The 16,860-nt window shown below is 43.5% G+C and overlaps 1 protein-coding gene across 1 annotated transcript; it reads right to left on the bottom strand.

Moving 5' to 3' along the window:
- Positions 1-3,245: 3,245 nt before the first annotated feature.
- On the bottom strand, positions 3,246-14,274 carry LOC308098509 (lysozyme g-like). The gene is made up of 5 exons (XM_080446897.1): positions 14,171-14,274; positions 8,422-8,496; positions 8,000-8,208; positions 4,410-4,554; positions 3,246-3,774 (listed from the first exon to the last, which is right to left on the bottom strand). The coding sequence occupies exons 1-5, from the start codon at positions 14,172-14,174 to the stop codon at positions 3,635-3,637; spliced, it is 573 nt and encodes a 190-aa protein (XP_080303023.1). The 5' UTR covers positions 14,175-14,274; the 3' UTR covers positions 3,246-3,634.
- Between the last annotated feature and the right edge of the window lie 2,586 nt (positions 14,275-16,860).

The following is a 16,860-nucleotide window of genomic DNA, read 5'->3' as shown; positions in this document are numbered from 1 at the left end:
TAGGTATTGGCATGTATGCCACGAGGTGAATAGCTCAGTGGAAGTCTGCATTGATGAACAGACGAGGCCTTCAAACCTGACTTTCCCAGTATCCAAGGTGAACAGCATTCATCCCCATCGGCATTAGGCATCCCATCACCATGCATTAAGCCGGACATGGAAAAAGAATCACAAAGCAGAATATCAATGAATGCTGATAAATGACTTTGCGTGATATCGCTTACAATGAATGGAGGTAGTGGCCATTGCACTAGTAGTAACTTAGCATGTTCATGATCGGCACGTTTGCAGAAACTTTAGTACGAGTAGCATTAGCCGACTATAGCAGTGGTAGCGATGTAGTCCACATCATTAGCATCATAATTAGCAGACATTTTGCCAGCAATTGCAGAATGAGTAGCATAATGCAGTAGCCTAGGAATGCAGTCAACATATTTAGCATGATCATCATGATGGCACTAGTAGCATGCATTGACTGCAGAAACAATGTCAGCAGTTTTAGCCTAATCATGATCAGCAGTCAATGTTAGTAGCAGTTGAAGAACGACTAGCATTATCTGAGCAGTAGAAGCATGCAGTGAGGAGCTTTAGCATATGGAGACCATCGTGTTGATGGCAGCAATTTAGTACAGCAACTTTAGCATCTACATGAACATTGAGATAATGGCAGCAATTGAGTGCTGCAACTTTAGCATTAACATGAACATTGAGATGATGGCAGCAATTTAGTGCTGCAACTTAAGCATCAACATGAACATTGAGATGATGGCAGCAATTTAGTGCTGCAACTTTAGCATCAACATGAACATTGAGATGATGGCAGCAATTTAGTGCTGCAACTTTAGCATTAACATGAACATTGAAATGATGGCAGCAATTTAGTACTGCAACTTTAGCATTAACATGACCATCATGTTGGCAGCAGTTGAAAGTAGCATTAGTTGTAAATGCAGTAGACAGTGTTAGCAGGCTTATGACCAGCCTTGCTTTTTACAGCAATTGTAGCATTAGCTGAAGCTGTAGAAGCAATGCAGACGGCAGTGTTAGCAGACTCGTGACTGACCTCATGGCACCAGCAGAAGCAGCATGGCTGTAATGTTTAGCATAGCAGCAGCTGAGTAAAATTACATTAGCTGTAATGATAGTAGACATGTTAGCAGCAGCTTTAGTAAAAGTAGCATTAACTGCAGTAGCGATGCAGTCAGCAGCATAAGCGATTCATGACTAACCTCATGTTTGCAGCAGTAGTTCAAATAGCAGTACAAATAGCATTAGCTGACTTTAGCAGTAATAGCAAAGCAATTGAAGCATAAACATGGCTTTTTTTTTATTCTTTTTTTTTATAATACAATGAGATGGTTCACTCTTCTCCATCCTTCCTAAAGCTGCCTAGTGGCAATGCAGACGCAGCATAAGCACACTCAATACTAGCCTCATGATAGCAGTTGAAGTAGTATACTTGTAATGTTTACAGTCATGATAGCAGCAGACTGAGTAAAAGTAGCATTAGCTGAACCTGTAGTAGCAATGCATTAGCATTAGCTGAAGCTGTAGTAGCAATGCAGTCAGCAGTGTTGCCGACTCATGACTGACCTCATGGCAGCAGCAGTTTGACGTAGCATAGCTATAATGATTACAGTCATAATAGCAGCATTAGCTGAAGCTGTAGTAGCAAGGCAGTTCAGCAGAATTTGCTGACTCATGACTGCAGCAGTTGACATTGTATTTGACATGATTAGCAGTAGCCTGAGTAAATGTATCATTAGCTGTACTTATTGGCAGTCTTGGTGTAGCAGCTGTAGCATGAGCTGTAATGATAGCAACAGTTTTAGTAGTAATAGCTGTAATTATTAGTAGTTATGTTAGCAGCAGTTTGAGTAGAGGTAGCATTAGCTGAAACTATTGCAGACAGGAGTTAGCATTAGCTGTAGCAACAGTAGCAAGAGTAGTCAGCATTATTAGCTGATTCATAATGGCTATTCGTGATAGCTGCACAAACTGTTGAAAGCAGGGATGGAAATGAAGGCAACCATTGCATCTGGAAGTAATGTGGTCAGCTTGTTGGATTAGGCTGTAGCACCAGCTGGTGTTTGATGAAAGCAGCCCTAATCATGGAAGGAGTGAGGTAAATCCTCAACACAACATCAACTTAACAAACCCTGACTAAAAAAGATTGAGAGAAAAAAGCTGATGATGAGCTGCCGTTTTGCAAACTCTGTGTGTAAGCCACAGATCACAGAGAGAGAGTACACTTTGCTTGTTGCATGCTGGAAAGAGAATGACAGCAGTGAGGCAGTGATATTTAAAGGCGGAGTCCAACTGCCTGATTGGCTGACTGCAGATTGGCTGACTGCAGATTGGCTAGAAGTGCACACGCTTAGCTGTGAATGACAACTCAAGATCTTCTTTATTGAATTTGCGCTTAGAGCTACATATAGGAGTAAAGAGACTAACTAAGCAACGTTAGCAACTTCCTCCTGGGGGATCCCGAGGCATTCCCTGGCCAGTGTGGAGATATAATCGCCCCATCTGGTCCTTGGTCTGCCATGGGGTCTCCTCCCAGTGGGAAGTGCAGCGAGGACCTCCCTAGTATAGGGAGACGCTCGCGAGGCATCCGTACTAGATGCCCGAACCACCTAAGCTGGCTCCTTTCCAAGGGAAGGAGCAACGGTTCTACTCAACCTTACATTCTGACATGGTTTAACATGTACAGTCTATCAATGTATATTTTAAATGAAATGTACAGGCTATCACCAGTGAATATATGAACAAATATATTGCCAATCAATACATGAATGGATGTAAATGTATGTTCCCTCATTTTGAGAGTCTGTTTCAAAGCTGTTTAAAAGTTTAAATTCTGCTCCTGTGTGCTATCAAGCAGTTGGTGCACATACCATCAGAGTATTTGTTCTAGCTCTCCTATAGGCTGTGGTACATGTCATTCATCTTCTATAGCCCCTCCTTCCTTTCTCTCCACTATGCATATAGCAATATTACTTTAAAAAATAATTGGATAAAAAAAGAGATCTCAGAGCTACCATTTAAATGAAGGCAGTTTGCAATGTCAATTGTACTTTGGAAATGAATAACCCAAGAGAGCAAGTCTAATGAGTCCAATACATCTGTTTATTTATGTTAAATGATTTCACATCAGCAGATATTTGACATGAATACATCTGAGAAATGTTTTTCATTGTTTGATTTCAGTTTATTTGACATGAACATCATAATTACATGGACAAACCAGACGTCAACAGGAGGCTTGATGAATTACTATAACTATAGAGTAAAGTGTACAATTAAAATGTGTTTTACTATTATATGTTTTAATGTGGTTAGAGAGGCTTGTGATCATGATGCAATATGACAGGTGTGAGAGAATCATTGCATGCATGCATGCATGCATGCATGCATGGTGCAATTTGAAATACAAGTCCCTTCTAATAAACGGAAAACAATTTAAATATGTACAGACCTTAATAAATACGCTTTACCTGTCTAAAAGGTTTAAATCTTACATGACTTCATTAACTATAGACATTATTTCTTGTTTAATCAGTAAGTCTATATTGACAGGCCTATTATATCATTGGGACATAGACGACTATTCGCCACCTCTTCCAGGTTGATGTTATATATAATAACCTTGTCCCTTGTAATACTGAGCTCTGGCCACCACGTCACTGGAGTAGTCTTGACCTGTGGTAATGGCATCCACTTGTTCATAGGAGTGAACATTGTCTTCCCCCATATTGTAGGCTGCTAGTGCTCCTACAGAAACAGATTAATAGTACAGTCAGAGTCAGTGGTCGACAAGGTACTGCAACCCCAGTACTTGAGTCAAAGTATAGATTCTCCTGACGAAATTGGGCTTAAATGGTTAATTCATTATGCACTTTTTTCCCTTCCTGGAAATGTAGTGGAGTCAAAAGTACAACATGTGTCTTTGAACTGTATATATATATATATATATATATATATATATATATATATATATATATATATATATATATATATATATATATATATATAGATACTGTAGATAGATAGATAGATAGATAGATAGATAGATAGATAGATAGATAGATAGATAGATAGATAGATAGATAGATGCCTTTATTCAGATATTATTATTAATATTATTATTATCATTATTATTATTATTATGTAGTGGAGTGAAAGGCATAAGTATCCCAAAACACAATGACTCAAGTAAAGTACAGATACTCAAAGAATTCACTTAAGTAAAGTACTCAATTAAATGTATTCATTTTGTTACAGTCCACCACTGCAGTGCCATATGAGAACATTGGCTGTGCTCTGGACATAAAACAGAAACTGAAACAAAATGGAGCATTTGGTCATTCATTAAAGCTCAGATTAAAAATGAATGAATAAAAACTAACCTTGGAGATACATTTCATCGGTCCAGTCATCATCATCAAACTTGTTCTGCATCAGTTTAAACTTATCGACCAAGATCTGAGTGCCTTGTTCAATGTGACCCTTGCTGTTCCATGGTTTTATTACAGTGTGGTATCTTTTATCAACCTACAGAGATACAATTACAATGAAATTCATTGTGTTATTAAACAAAGTTTTCCTAAGAAGACTAAGAGCTAATAAAACTTGAATATTGTCGCTGTCGGGTGGTGACCTCATATGTTCAAAACTGTTATTTTACAGGAAATAGACAAAAGAGCCCTTGTTCCAATGGATTCAACGTGTTTCTTATTTAGGCTGATACTTTTCATTGGTCCAATATTTATTATATTATTTATAAAACCCACAGATACACTGAGCCACTTTCACTTAAAATAAATAAACAGCAATGTAGCAGATCTACAAGCTCACGACGCGTTGTGAGCTTATAGATGGGCTATTTTTGCTACTTTTGTGTGACACTGTAGAACAGACCTGGGCAACTGGCGGCCCGCGGGCCGTATACGGCCCTTTGGTTGACTCTGAACGGCCTGTGTAAGGTTATTTGGAAATGTCAAAATAAACATATTTTCTCATTTTACCTCATGCATGGACTAAAGCTGCATTGCTTTTATTTTGAAGTTTCAAGACATGCGCATGATTGGATCGTTATCACACGCACACACACGCACGCGCGCGCACGCGCGCGCGCACGCGCTCACACACACACACACACACACACACACACACACACACACACACACACACACACACACACACACACACACACACACCCCCAGCAGTGGCCAGGTGACTGACTGCACACAGCGGGGGAAACGTGTGTTGTTTACTGATCAAGGCCGGGTCACAAGACGGCCTTACGGGGGCAAAAATGTCCGCTCGTGGTAAAAAAAGAAAGGTAGATGGCGAATGCAGGGTGTTCAACAAAAACTGGACTGCTAAGTATTTATTTACTGAAGTCGAAGGTAAAGCCGTATGTTTAATTTGCGGGGAGCATATCGCCGTGTTTAAGGACTACAATTTGAGTCGCCATTACGAGACCAAACCTAAACACGCGGAGAAATACAAAAACTTGACTGATGCTGAAAGGGCAAAGACATCGGAAGCTTTGCTAACTGGTCTGCAAAAGCAGCAAGGCCTCTTCACCAAGCATCATGCTGCCAGGGATGCAGCAACCAAGACCAGCTTCGTGATATCCCACAAAATCGCTAAAAACAGTAAGCCATTTGCAGAGGGGGAGTTTGTCAAAGAGTGCTTGGTGGAGTCTGCAGCACTAATATGCCCTGAAAAAAAAGAAGCGTTTGAACAAGTCCCGCTGTCCAGGCGAACGGTGACGAGAAGGATTGAGGATATAGCAGGGAATCTGGAGTCTACGCTGCAACGTGAAGTGGGAAGTTTTGACTTTTTCTCCTTGGCTTTGGACGAGAGCACTGATGTCCGCGACACTGCCCAGTTACTCGTATTTGTCCGTGGGATAACGTCGGACTTCAAGATTACGGAGGAGCTGGCAGCAATGCATTCGATGAAAGGGACAATGACAGGGAGTGATCTCTTCACAGAGGTAAATGTGTGCATGGACACGCTGGGTCTGAAATGGGACAGACTGGCAGGTGTCACATCTGACGGTTGCCCAAGTCTCACAGGGAAAAATGTCGGACTTTTGAAACGTATGCAAGATAAAGTGACAGAAATGAATGCAGATCAGAAATGTTTTTTTTTGCATTGTATTATCCACCAACATGTGTTGTGCAAGTCAGTGCTAAAACTTAACCATGTTATTGATGTTGTTACTAAAATGGTAAATTTCATCAGGTCACGGGGGTTGAATCATAGACAGTTTGTCGCGCTTTTGGAGGAGCATGAGACTGAGCATCGTGACATTGGCTACCACACAGCAGTCAGGTGGCTCAGCCTGGGCAAAGATGAGGAATGGATGGCAGATTTTGCATTTGCTGTTGATGTGACTGCACTGATGAATGAATTGAACACCAAACTGCAAGGCAAGGGACTTTTTGTTCATGAAATGTACAGCCTGGTGAAGGCTTTCATGAGAAAGATGCTGTTTCTTTCAAGCCAACTGGAGAGCAAGACTCTCACTCACATGCAAACCCTGAAAGAAGTCACACCATCAGCTAATCATCTCCGCAGGTACTCATCCATGTTAAAAGCATTGCATGGTGAGTTTTCAAGGCGATTTGAAGATCTCAGAACAATCGAGGAAGAAATGCACATAATTTCCTCTCCCTTCACCTCCAGCGTGGATAATGCACCCATGTTCAGCTTGAACTCATTGACCTGCAGTCTGATGCAGTACTAGCAGAGCACTTTAAGTCAGTATCTCTGCTGGCTTTCTACTCTTCTCTCAAAGAGGAGAACTTTCCAAACATGAGGAGACATGCTCAGAAGATGTTGGTTCTCTTTGGCTCTACCTACATTTGTGAACAAACATTTTCAATGATGAAGTTTAATAAATCCAGGTACAGATCCTCTCTCACTGATGATCATCTGTCAGCTGTGCTTCGCATCACCACCTCAGACATTCAACCTGACTTTGATGCACTTGTTAAAGCCCAGCAGAGACTAGATTTATCTCACTGAACAAGAAAAAAGAACTTAAAAATATGATGTATCTTTCTTGGTTAATGTTTGGAGCACAAAGACAATATTGAATATTGTGATGTCTTAAGAATTCTAAGAATCTGCAACTTTCCAACAGTATATGAAACTCAATGTGTTTTGTAGTGAATGTGACTGAAAATGTTCACTAATATGAGTCACAGATGGTTAAAAAAAAAGCCTACCTAATATTGTTTTGGGAAATTTGATTGAATAAATGACATTTGTTGTAACTCAACCTCACTTTTTCATTGCTTAACTATAAAAGTACTTATTATGCACAATGCCCATTTCACAAGTTATGTGTATAAAATCCTTTGAAAATAGCAGATCTACAAGCTCACCTGCAATGTGTTGTGAGCTTGTAGATCTGCTATTTTCAAATAGCCAAAGTTTATATATATATATATATATATATATATATATATATAGGTCTGAAGTGGTTGTATGTTTTTTTTAATAATAATCTAAATCTACAAAGTAACTAGTAACTAAAGTTGTCTAATAAGTGTAGTGGAGTAAAAGTACAATAATTGATTCTGAGATGTAGTGGAGTAGAAGTAAAAGTACTGAAAATTGGAAATACTCAAGTAAAGTAAAATACCTCAAAATTGTACTTAAGTACAGTACTTGAGTACATGTACTTAGTTACTTTACACCACTGATAAAACATACTCTTACCAGCTTGTCAAAACAATGCTATTTACTGCTTTTTATGAAGAAATACAATTAGTATTATGCAGAATTGAGTTCAGCCTTTTGGCCCGGCCCTCCAAAATATTTGATGTTGTTCATGTGGCCCCATGGAAAAAATAATTGCCCACCCCTGCTGTAGAATGACGAAGTAGGGCATTCATTTACGGGGGAAAACACATGAAAGGTAAGACATATGGAGATACAAGGTTTCTGCCCAACAGCAATGATATATAGTCATTACCTGCATCAGTCCAAAGCCAAAACCATCGTAGCCCAAGTATTCAGGAGGTTTAATTACATTCGGGGAGCCAGCCCTGGATTCTCTTGAGATGATGCCGGCAATGATCGCTGGATCAACACCCTTCTTTCGTCCCACACTTTTGATGATGGACTTATACTCGGCCATTCGACCCAGATCAGTCTGAGCCATGGTACGTGATGCCTCAACACCTTTGAGAGTGATTGAAAAGAGAAGAAAGTGTCTTTAAGTTGGTGGTTCTCAAAATGGGGTCCAGGACCCTCAGGGTTCCTGGAGGGGGCTCTTAATGGACTCTTGTAACTCTCAGAGTTACGGAGGTCCTTGAAATTAAAGCATTTGAGAAACACTGCTTTAAGATGATTAACATAGTGTATATATGTATGACTATTTCTCTTAGAACTTACCTTTTCTCAACCTGTCCTGGTTAGCTGTGACCTGTGATGCCCCAGTAGTTGTAATTCTCGTGATGTCTCCAAAACCTAGAAATATCCAGTTCAATCATATCATTAAATTAAAGTAATAACTGTTATATTTGGTGGATGTCCAGATTTATTTTGTTTTATATTGTTTCTTTACTTGTATTTATTATTATTATTATTATTATTATTATTATTATTATTATTATTATTATTATTATTATTATTATTATTATTATTATTATTATCATTATTATTATTATTACCCTTATTATATTTATGTAAAATGTTTAGGTACTGGAGTATTTTTATTTCTACTCCACTACATCTCAGAGGCAAATATTATACTTTTACTCCAATACAATTATTTGAAAACTTAAGTTATTCTTTCGTTTCTTGTAAGAAACTTACTTGTGGGATATCATCGCTCTCTTGCGATGCACAGAGCACAACACAGTAAACTCCCGGAACAGTCTTCGATTGGATAGGGTTCTGTGACGCAAACCGGAACCGGTTGGGTTATAAAACCCCCAGCGTCACTAGGTCCGTCCTCTTCCTTCACTCTGCAGCAGCGAAGCGCACGAGTCCTGAAGACAACACAACTAGCAAACCTCGATAAACTCGACAAATCCCAACAAAACCCATCGTGAGGGCACCCAGTGTCGCTCTACGGGCGTTTTCGTTAACTAAGTTTATCGTTTGTTAGATTAACGCTCCCACGTTACTTGAATTTTCTTTCCTATCCTCTCAGTTTTTCTGCCACGAGAATAAGCTAAAGCTAAGAAACGCAGTTACCCAGGCAAGGAGCCGCTGCTAACAGCTAAGCTAGGCTAGTGCTGAGCTAGGCTAGTGTTAACTAGCCTTCGTTCGTCTCGTGGGAAACAAGAGGAGAAGATGGAGGCGCCACGTGTCTGCGGCCTGGAAGGCTGCAGTCTGCTCGTCGCAGCGGACGACGTGAACGGCTCTGCTTCTCGTGTCTGGGGCCGCACCACGCCAGGATCGCCCTGACCAGCCAGGGGATGAGGACGCATGCAGGCCCTGTGACGACTTCACCGCGCACCAGCTGGAGCCCGCCTTGACCAGGCCAAGGGGCTAGCGGCCTCGGCTAGCATCGGCGCTCACCCCGACGCTGGCCTAGCCATGGCCTTCATGGCGTCGGTAGTGAGCGCAGGCCCAGGCATGGGCCCACCGCTGCATGCTGCCCCACTTTCCAGCGGTGCTGTGAGGAAGGTCCGGCGCGAGGCGGCCCGGGGGGCGCCAAACTCTTCACCGGTCGGTGCTCCTCTCTCCCTCCGTGTCCCTCCCCGCCTGGGGCGGTTCACCGCTGGACGACATCGACTCGGACGGCGATGGCTTCGAGGGAGACGACGTCTTGGACGAAGGGGGAGAGGAGGACGAGCTCACCTCCTACCAGGTCGGCCAGGAGGTGACGATGATCAGCCTGGATCCTCCTGCGGCTCCAGCGGCGACGGCAGCGGCTCCTAGCAAGGCGACGGAGCCCCCCGAAACCGTAGCAGCCATCCTGAAGCGGGCGTTCTCCAGAGGCAAGTCTGGAGCGGCCCATGGAGGACGTAAGAGTGATCATCGGGGCCCCCATCCTGGGGTGCCAAGGCCTGGCACCCCTCCCTCCCCGGCGGGACGAGTCGACCGGAGTGACGACGCCTCCCGTTTCCATGGAAACAGGCACGTCCTCCGAAGCGGTGAGCTCTTCATGTCCGTTGCACGGACGGAGGCTACCGCTGCTGCCCCCCGTGGTCTCCCTCCCACTGGCTACGTCAGTCGGGCCGCAGTTTCACCGGTTACCTTGGTAACGAGGCAGCGCTCTTCGGAGCTGATGACGTCATTGACCCCCTCCAACCCCACGAACCCTCTGGCTCGTTGCATGACGCAATGGAAAGCTTGCAAACCAAATCCCTGGGTGCTATAAACGATAGTAACGCTACGAGAAGAAGTTGTGTCTCTGCTGAGCAAGGGTGCTATCAGAGAAATTATCCCCGAATCAGAGCCGTTGGTTTTCTATTCGGAATATTTTCTGGTGGAAAAGAAGGGGGGGGGCGTGAGATTGGTGGACGAGTATAGATCTCAAAGATGCCTATTTTTACGTCCGAATCTACCCCGCGCACCGGAGGTTCCTATGTTTTGGCTTGGAGACAAAATATACGGATACACGGTGCTCCCGTTCGGCATATCACTGAGCCCTCGGGTTTTTCGTGAAATGCACGGACGCGGCTGTTGCCCCGCTACTGCCCCTCATAGACGCTTCCCCGATGATCAGAGCGATCGGACCAGGAGCGTCACGAGTTACCTTGGTAACGGGCCAGCGCTCTTTGGAGCGGGTGACGTCAGTAGCCCCCTCCAACCCCACGAACCCTCTAGCTCGTGGCCTGGAGCAATGAAAAAATTTGCAAATCCAAACCCCTGAGTACTTACGGTCCAAAAAGGGGTATAGGTCGCAGTTTTCCAGCACACCTCCTCTGACAGACGAGGTTATTTTCTCTCAAACGTCAAGCCAAGCCGCTTAAACGCTAAGAGAGGAAGTTTTGTCACTACTGAGCAAGGGTGCAATCAGTGAATTATCCCCGGATCAGACCGGTTAAGGGCTTCTATTCGGAATATTTCCTGGTGAAAAAGAAAGGAGGGGGCGTAAGACCTATTCTGAACCTAATAAGGTTTAAATAGAATTCTGAAGGTCTTCAAAATTTCGAATGCTGACAACGGCTCCGTTGTTACGCTCGATACGACAGGTACATTGGTTGACGAATATAGATCTCAAGGATGCCTACTTTCACGTCCCAATCTACCCCTCACACCGGTAGTTCCTGCGCTTGGGCTCCAAGGGCAAGGTGTACGAATACACGGTGCTAAGTGGCGAGCCTGTCCCAGGACAGGATAGCCGGCTCCCTGGCATGTGTACGCTCTTTACGCGTCTCCCTAGTGCGTGACGACGCTGCAGTGCTATGTCAACAAGCAAGGGGGTCTGGGCTCCCTTGTGTTGGACAGATTAGCACGCAAACTGACGCCATGGGGCATGTTGCGCCTGGCCTCGTTACGCGCCTCCCATGCTATGGCGCATGTTGCACCTGGCCTCGTTACGTGCCTCCCATGCGTGTCCACAAAGGCTACTCAGCCAGGGGGGTGTGGATTTCTTCTCAGAAGGAATACCCCATCGACTACCTGGAGCTGTTGGCGGTCTTCCTCGCCCTCGGACGGTTCGAGGACCGCATTGTGGGGTGTCATGTTCTGGTCAGAACGGATAACACCATGACTATGTCCTATGTCAACAGGCGAGGGGGTCTGGGCCCCCTTGTGTTGGACATATTAGCGCGCAAACTGACGCTTTGGAGCATGTTGCACCTGGCCTCGTTACGCGCCTCCCATGTGCCGGGTCTCCTCAACAGCGGAGCGGATCTACTGTCCAGAGGCGTATTCCGGTACGGGGAGTGGTCTCTCCACCCGAGGGTGGCTGACCTGATCGGGATCCGGTTCGGACGGGCTCAGATTGATCTGTTTGCGTCCGGAGGGAATGCGAAGTGTCCACGATTCTTTTCCTTGAATCACAGGGATCCCTCCATGGGGGTGGACGCGTTGGCACACGTCTGGCCGGACGTTCTGCTGTATGCTTTCCTGCCCTTGGACCTGATCCTTTCCGTTTCGGAGCGGGTCAGGGTCCAGGGTAGGACGGTCCTGCTGGTGGCTCCAGCAGGGGGAGTGTGGAGGTTGGAGTTTTGCTCCTCTCCTCTACACTGAACCCTGGCCTCTCCCGCTTTTCAGAGATCTTCTGAGGCAAGGCGGGGTTGAGGTGTTTCACTGGTCCCCCAGGGTCTTGGACCTGTGGGTCTGGCCCGTGAAGGGCTGGTGGAGGGCCGGTGGCGGTCAAGACGGTAGTACGTGTCCCTTGAGGGCACGTTTACTGCTGCTGGCCGTCCGTTGTGGAACCTTGCCAGAGGCTTGGCCTCTGTGACCCTGGCTCAACCATGATGGCGCCTGAGGTGTCTTTCACGGTTTGGGTAAGGTGGGACTGTGGTCCGGAGAGGTTGGCATGTGCTTGGCTGGCCTCCCTTCTCCTGGCTGGTGGTCTCCATCTGCTTCCCTGGGTCCGGCTGGGCCATGTCCAGGGATGTCAGGGTGGGACAGGGGCCTAGCTCTCTCTGGGAGATCCCTGGCTTGCCTGGCTGGCCCCTGTCTTGTTTCCCTTCCTTTTGACCCAAGGGGTCATGCGTCTGGGGGTCGGGGTCTTGCCGGGTGGCATGACTTTTGACCTTGGGGCGTACGGGTTGGGTAAGGTTGCTCCTGGGACTCCCCAGGGGGGTCTATGTGTCCCATAAGTAAGTTTCTTACAAGAAACGAAAGAATAGCTAGGGGTTACGTAGGTAACCCCAGTTTTCTTAGTTTCGTAGTAAGAAACTTACTGTAAACTCCTTCTGTGCGCTTCAACTAGCGTGCAGAGTGAAGGGTATCAGAGGACGGACCTAGTGACGCTGGGGGTTTTATAACCCAACCGGTTCCGGTTTGCGTCACAGAACCCTATCCAATCGAAGACTGTTCCGGGAGTTTACTGTGTTGTGCTCTGTGCATCGCAAGAGAGCGATGATATCCCATAAGTAAGTTTCTTACTACGAAACTAAGAAAACTGGGGTTACCTACGTAACCCCTAGTTACTAGTTACTTTGTAGATTTTGATTATTATTACAAAACATACATAACCACTTCAGCCCTATTTAAACTTTGGCTATTTGAAAATGGCTGATCTACAAGCCCACAGCACAACGCGATGCGACGTGTTGTGAGCTTGTAGATCTGCTATTTTCAAAAGATTTTAATACATTTTAGAGATATGATAACTTGTGAAACGGGAATATTCTGCATAATGAGTACTTTTACTTTTGGTACTTTAAGTATATTTTGATGCCAATACTTTTGCACTTTTACTCAAGTACTTTTTGATTACATACTTACTTGTAACAGAGTATTTCTACATTGCAGTATTGATACTTTTACCTAAGTAAAACATTTGAGTACTTTTTCCACCACTGATGTGCAGTGACAAATATCACCTCCCCACCCGGCTTCCCTCCCCCAAACACAGGCCAATTGTGTTCGCATACGCTCAACAAAAACATAACATCCACTGCTGTGGATTCTAACCCCCAGACTCTGTGGTGCAGGTACTTTACCACTGTGCCACCCAACCGCCCATTAATTCTTTATTTTGTTTGTTTTAGAAGTGTCTTGGATGTCTTTAACTCACACACTTGTTTGTTTATTATTTATGTAATTATTGTTTCAGCATCGTAGTGATCATGTGATTCTGTGAGATTCTGAAGCTTTGTCTACAAGATGGGAGTTTTCTTTTTCAGGAGCCATCCATTGGTAACATATATGTTCCAATGGAACAAATGTAGTTATTATATTTAGTCATAAGCTCTTGTTGATACTTTTCATTGGTTCAATACTTATAAAACTAGACACAGTTAACCACTTAAACTTTCATGAAAACATATTCAAAAAGTCCAATCTACAAGCTCGCAACGTGAAATCGTACCATGTTGTAGGCTTGTAGAACGGCTATTCTTGCTACTTTTGTGTGACAATCTAGTAGGATTATTAATTTACGGGAAAACAAGGGGGAAAAAACATTAAAACGTTTATATATGGAGTTATGAGTTTTTTGCCCGACAGCACCACAGCATTCAAATGAAAATAAATCAAACTAGAAAACAGAGACAATAAATCTCACCCATTTCTGTTTTCGGTTGATGATCTTCTTAAAGCAGGAAGCTGAACCCAAACTGGCAATGCTACTGTAGCAGAGACAGAGTTGTGCAGATCCAGCAGCATCTGTCTGCCTTTTAAATGGGAGAACACTCGTTATCTAGTTTCACTATGAGAAGCACTTACACGTGCAGGACGTATGTATTCTTGTGGTTGACAGCAACCGTTGCAAGATAGTTACTATCTTGCAACTCAAGACAAGCAGACAGGAACTTAGCCAACTGTCAGTTGGTGCGTGCCCAGCGCAGCAAAACTGCCAAATGATGACCAAATATTGGGGCATTTACCAACAAGCTACAAGCTCAAGCTACAAGCTATTTTTAGAGGGGAAAAAATAGTACAGGTCGGAGGGTTCAAGTGTTTAATAGATGTTTCCACACAAGTGGACTTTGTATGGACAAGCGTTATCTAGTTTCACTATGAGAAAAATACATTATTGACCCAGGGAGGGACATTCAGGTGTCAGCAACAGCAGTGAGAATGAAACATGGGAGAAGTAGAGCCAGGTAAGAGGAAGAGTCAACAACCAAATCAAGATCAATAGGAAACAAATTAAAAAGGTAAAACACTGAGCTGCTGGCTATTGATATGTGCACTGGATCTCTGAATGGGTGGATAAATGTAGTACAGTCTATCAATACATGTAAAGTGAATATTAATGAATATACATTTATTTCGCTATACAATATGAATAAATATATGTAAGGTTTAACAACAATGTGTATATGAAGTGAACGCATGGTCTATCAGCACTGAGCACACACACACACACACACACACACACACACACACACACACACACACACACACACACACATACACACACACACACACATACACACACACACACACACACACACACACACACACACACACACACACAAACAAACACTTTTTTTGAAGAGTGAAGAGTGGCAGCTCTAGCTGTGTGCGTGCGTGCGTAAATTAAACTTTACTCAGGTTATGATATGAAATGTAACGTGCCCTGTGGTTGCTGGGCCACACCCGCCTTGGATCTTCGTGAGCATGATATGTGTATATTGGTTACCATATACAAAATTATTTTGTTGTGATTAAATAATACACTCAGACACTATAGTCACAGACTTTGGTAGGTCACCAGTTCATGTGTAACTAGCAATTAATAATAAAGTGGACAAATGAAGTGGACATTTAAAACTTTTACTCATTTATGATGTGAACCGTAACATGTCCTGTGGTTGCTGGGCCACACCCGCTTTGGGTTTTTCTTGAGCATGGCAATAAATACATAAATTGACATAAACACATTTGTATCAACACAGGTCTCTGTCTTCATACACATCAAAGCTCTCCCCAAGACCTTTTTTCCTGAGTGCAATACATGTTTTTAATTGTTTATAACGGGTTAGCCAAGTTTTTTTAAACACCAGCAGCTTGACGAGGGGCTGAACATCTGTTTTGCGCTTGTGCGTTCACGTTAGGGTTGCCACCTTTCAGAAATTGAAATAAGGGACACTTCTTTCGGCCGCGCGGCAAAGCCAGCCCCCCCCAAACCCCTGAAATGCATAGAAATCTATGAAGTCTATGAGTTCACAGTCACACAGCTCACAGTCACACAGCAACGAGAGGGAACCATATGTCTCGCCCAGTCGCCCAGTCATTCATATTTATTCCCCGACCTTAAAATACGGAACAAAGTGTGTCCCTTATCAGTTCAATACGGGACACATCTTACAGTTTCCAATTGCGGGACGATTCCGTTTATATGGGACGGGTGGTATAACCCTAGTTCATGTGTAACGTGTGACACACAGCCTATAACCTTTACTGGATGTTGTCATGTTCATAAATGTACTGTATGTTGGTGTTAACTGAGTTCCTTGGCCCGCCGGCAGTTTCCACAATAACCATGACATAGATCGGCGAATCATATTGGTAATCATATTTAAAGCTCTCAATGCATCACTTTGTGAGCTTAATTGTACAGTCATTGCCTATTGACTTTGTCGTTTTTTTTCTGGCATCTCATGCGTGTCACGCAGGACATGTGTTATTTCCACTTATTTCCACTCTGTGCCACTAGGGGCAGCAGCGGTCTACTGCCTGTCTGTCCGTCCACACTGCCTAGAGCTGCCTACAGTTACTGTATCCTCTCATAGGCCTACTTTACTTTACACTTTTGTATTATGTTTTGACACTTGCTTTGGAAAATGTAAACGTATTTTTTCTCATGCCATAGCTCATTTGAATTGACAAATTGTTTGTTTGTTTATTTCTGTGGTGGTGTTTCAGTGGCACTGATGAATAAAATAATTAAGCATTTTGAAATAGCCTAATGTTGCTATATTAAATAATTAAAATATATATTTAACTCTTAACTTCCTAGAAAGACAGAGAGATATCATGTCTGTTGCATACAGTACACATGTGACATTTATTACCTCGCGCTCCTGCATTAATAAATAAATAAAATAAAGTAACGGGCGTCAACGCTCCTATCTGCCCCTTTTAACCGTTATTTCGTTATTTCTATTAACCGGTTATTCTATGAAATATATTTATAAGATTTTCCATATTGCTGTCAAGTTTAGTTTAGTTTTATGAGCACATTGTTATAATATAGAAACAATACATGACGAGGCACAAAGCTCTGTGCGGCTTTCATCATAAAGT

This window comes from Gymnoscopelus braueri (assembly GCF_963280865.1).
Source record: "Gymnoscopelus braueri genome assembly, chromosome: 13".
In the NCBI taxonomy this organism is placed as follows: domain Eukaryota; kingdom Metazoa; phylum Chordata; class Actinopteri; order Myctophiformes; family Myctophidae; genus Gymnoscopelus; species Gymnoscopelus braueri.
This window is presented reverse-complemented; position numbering and strand designations above follow the sequence as displayed.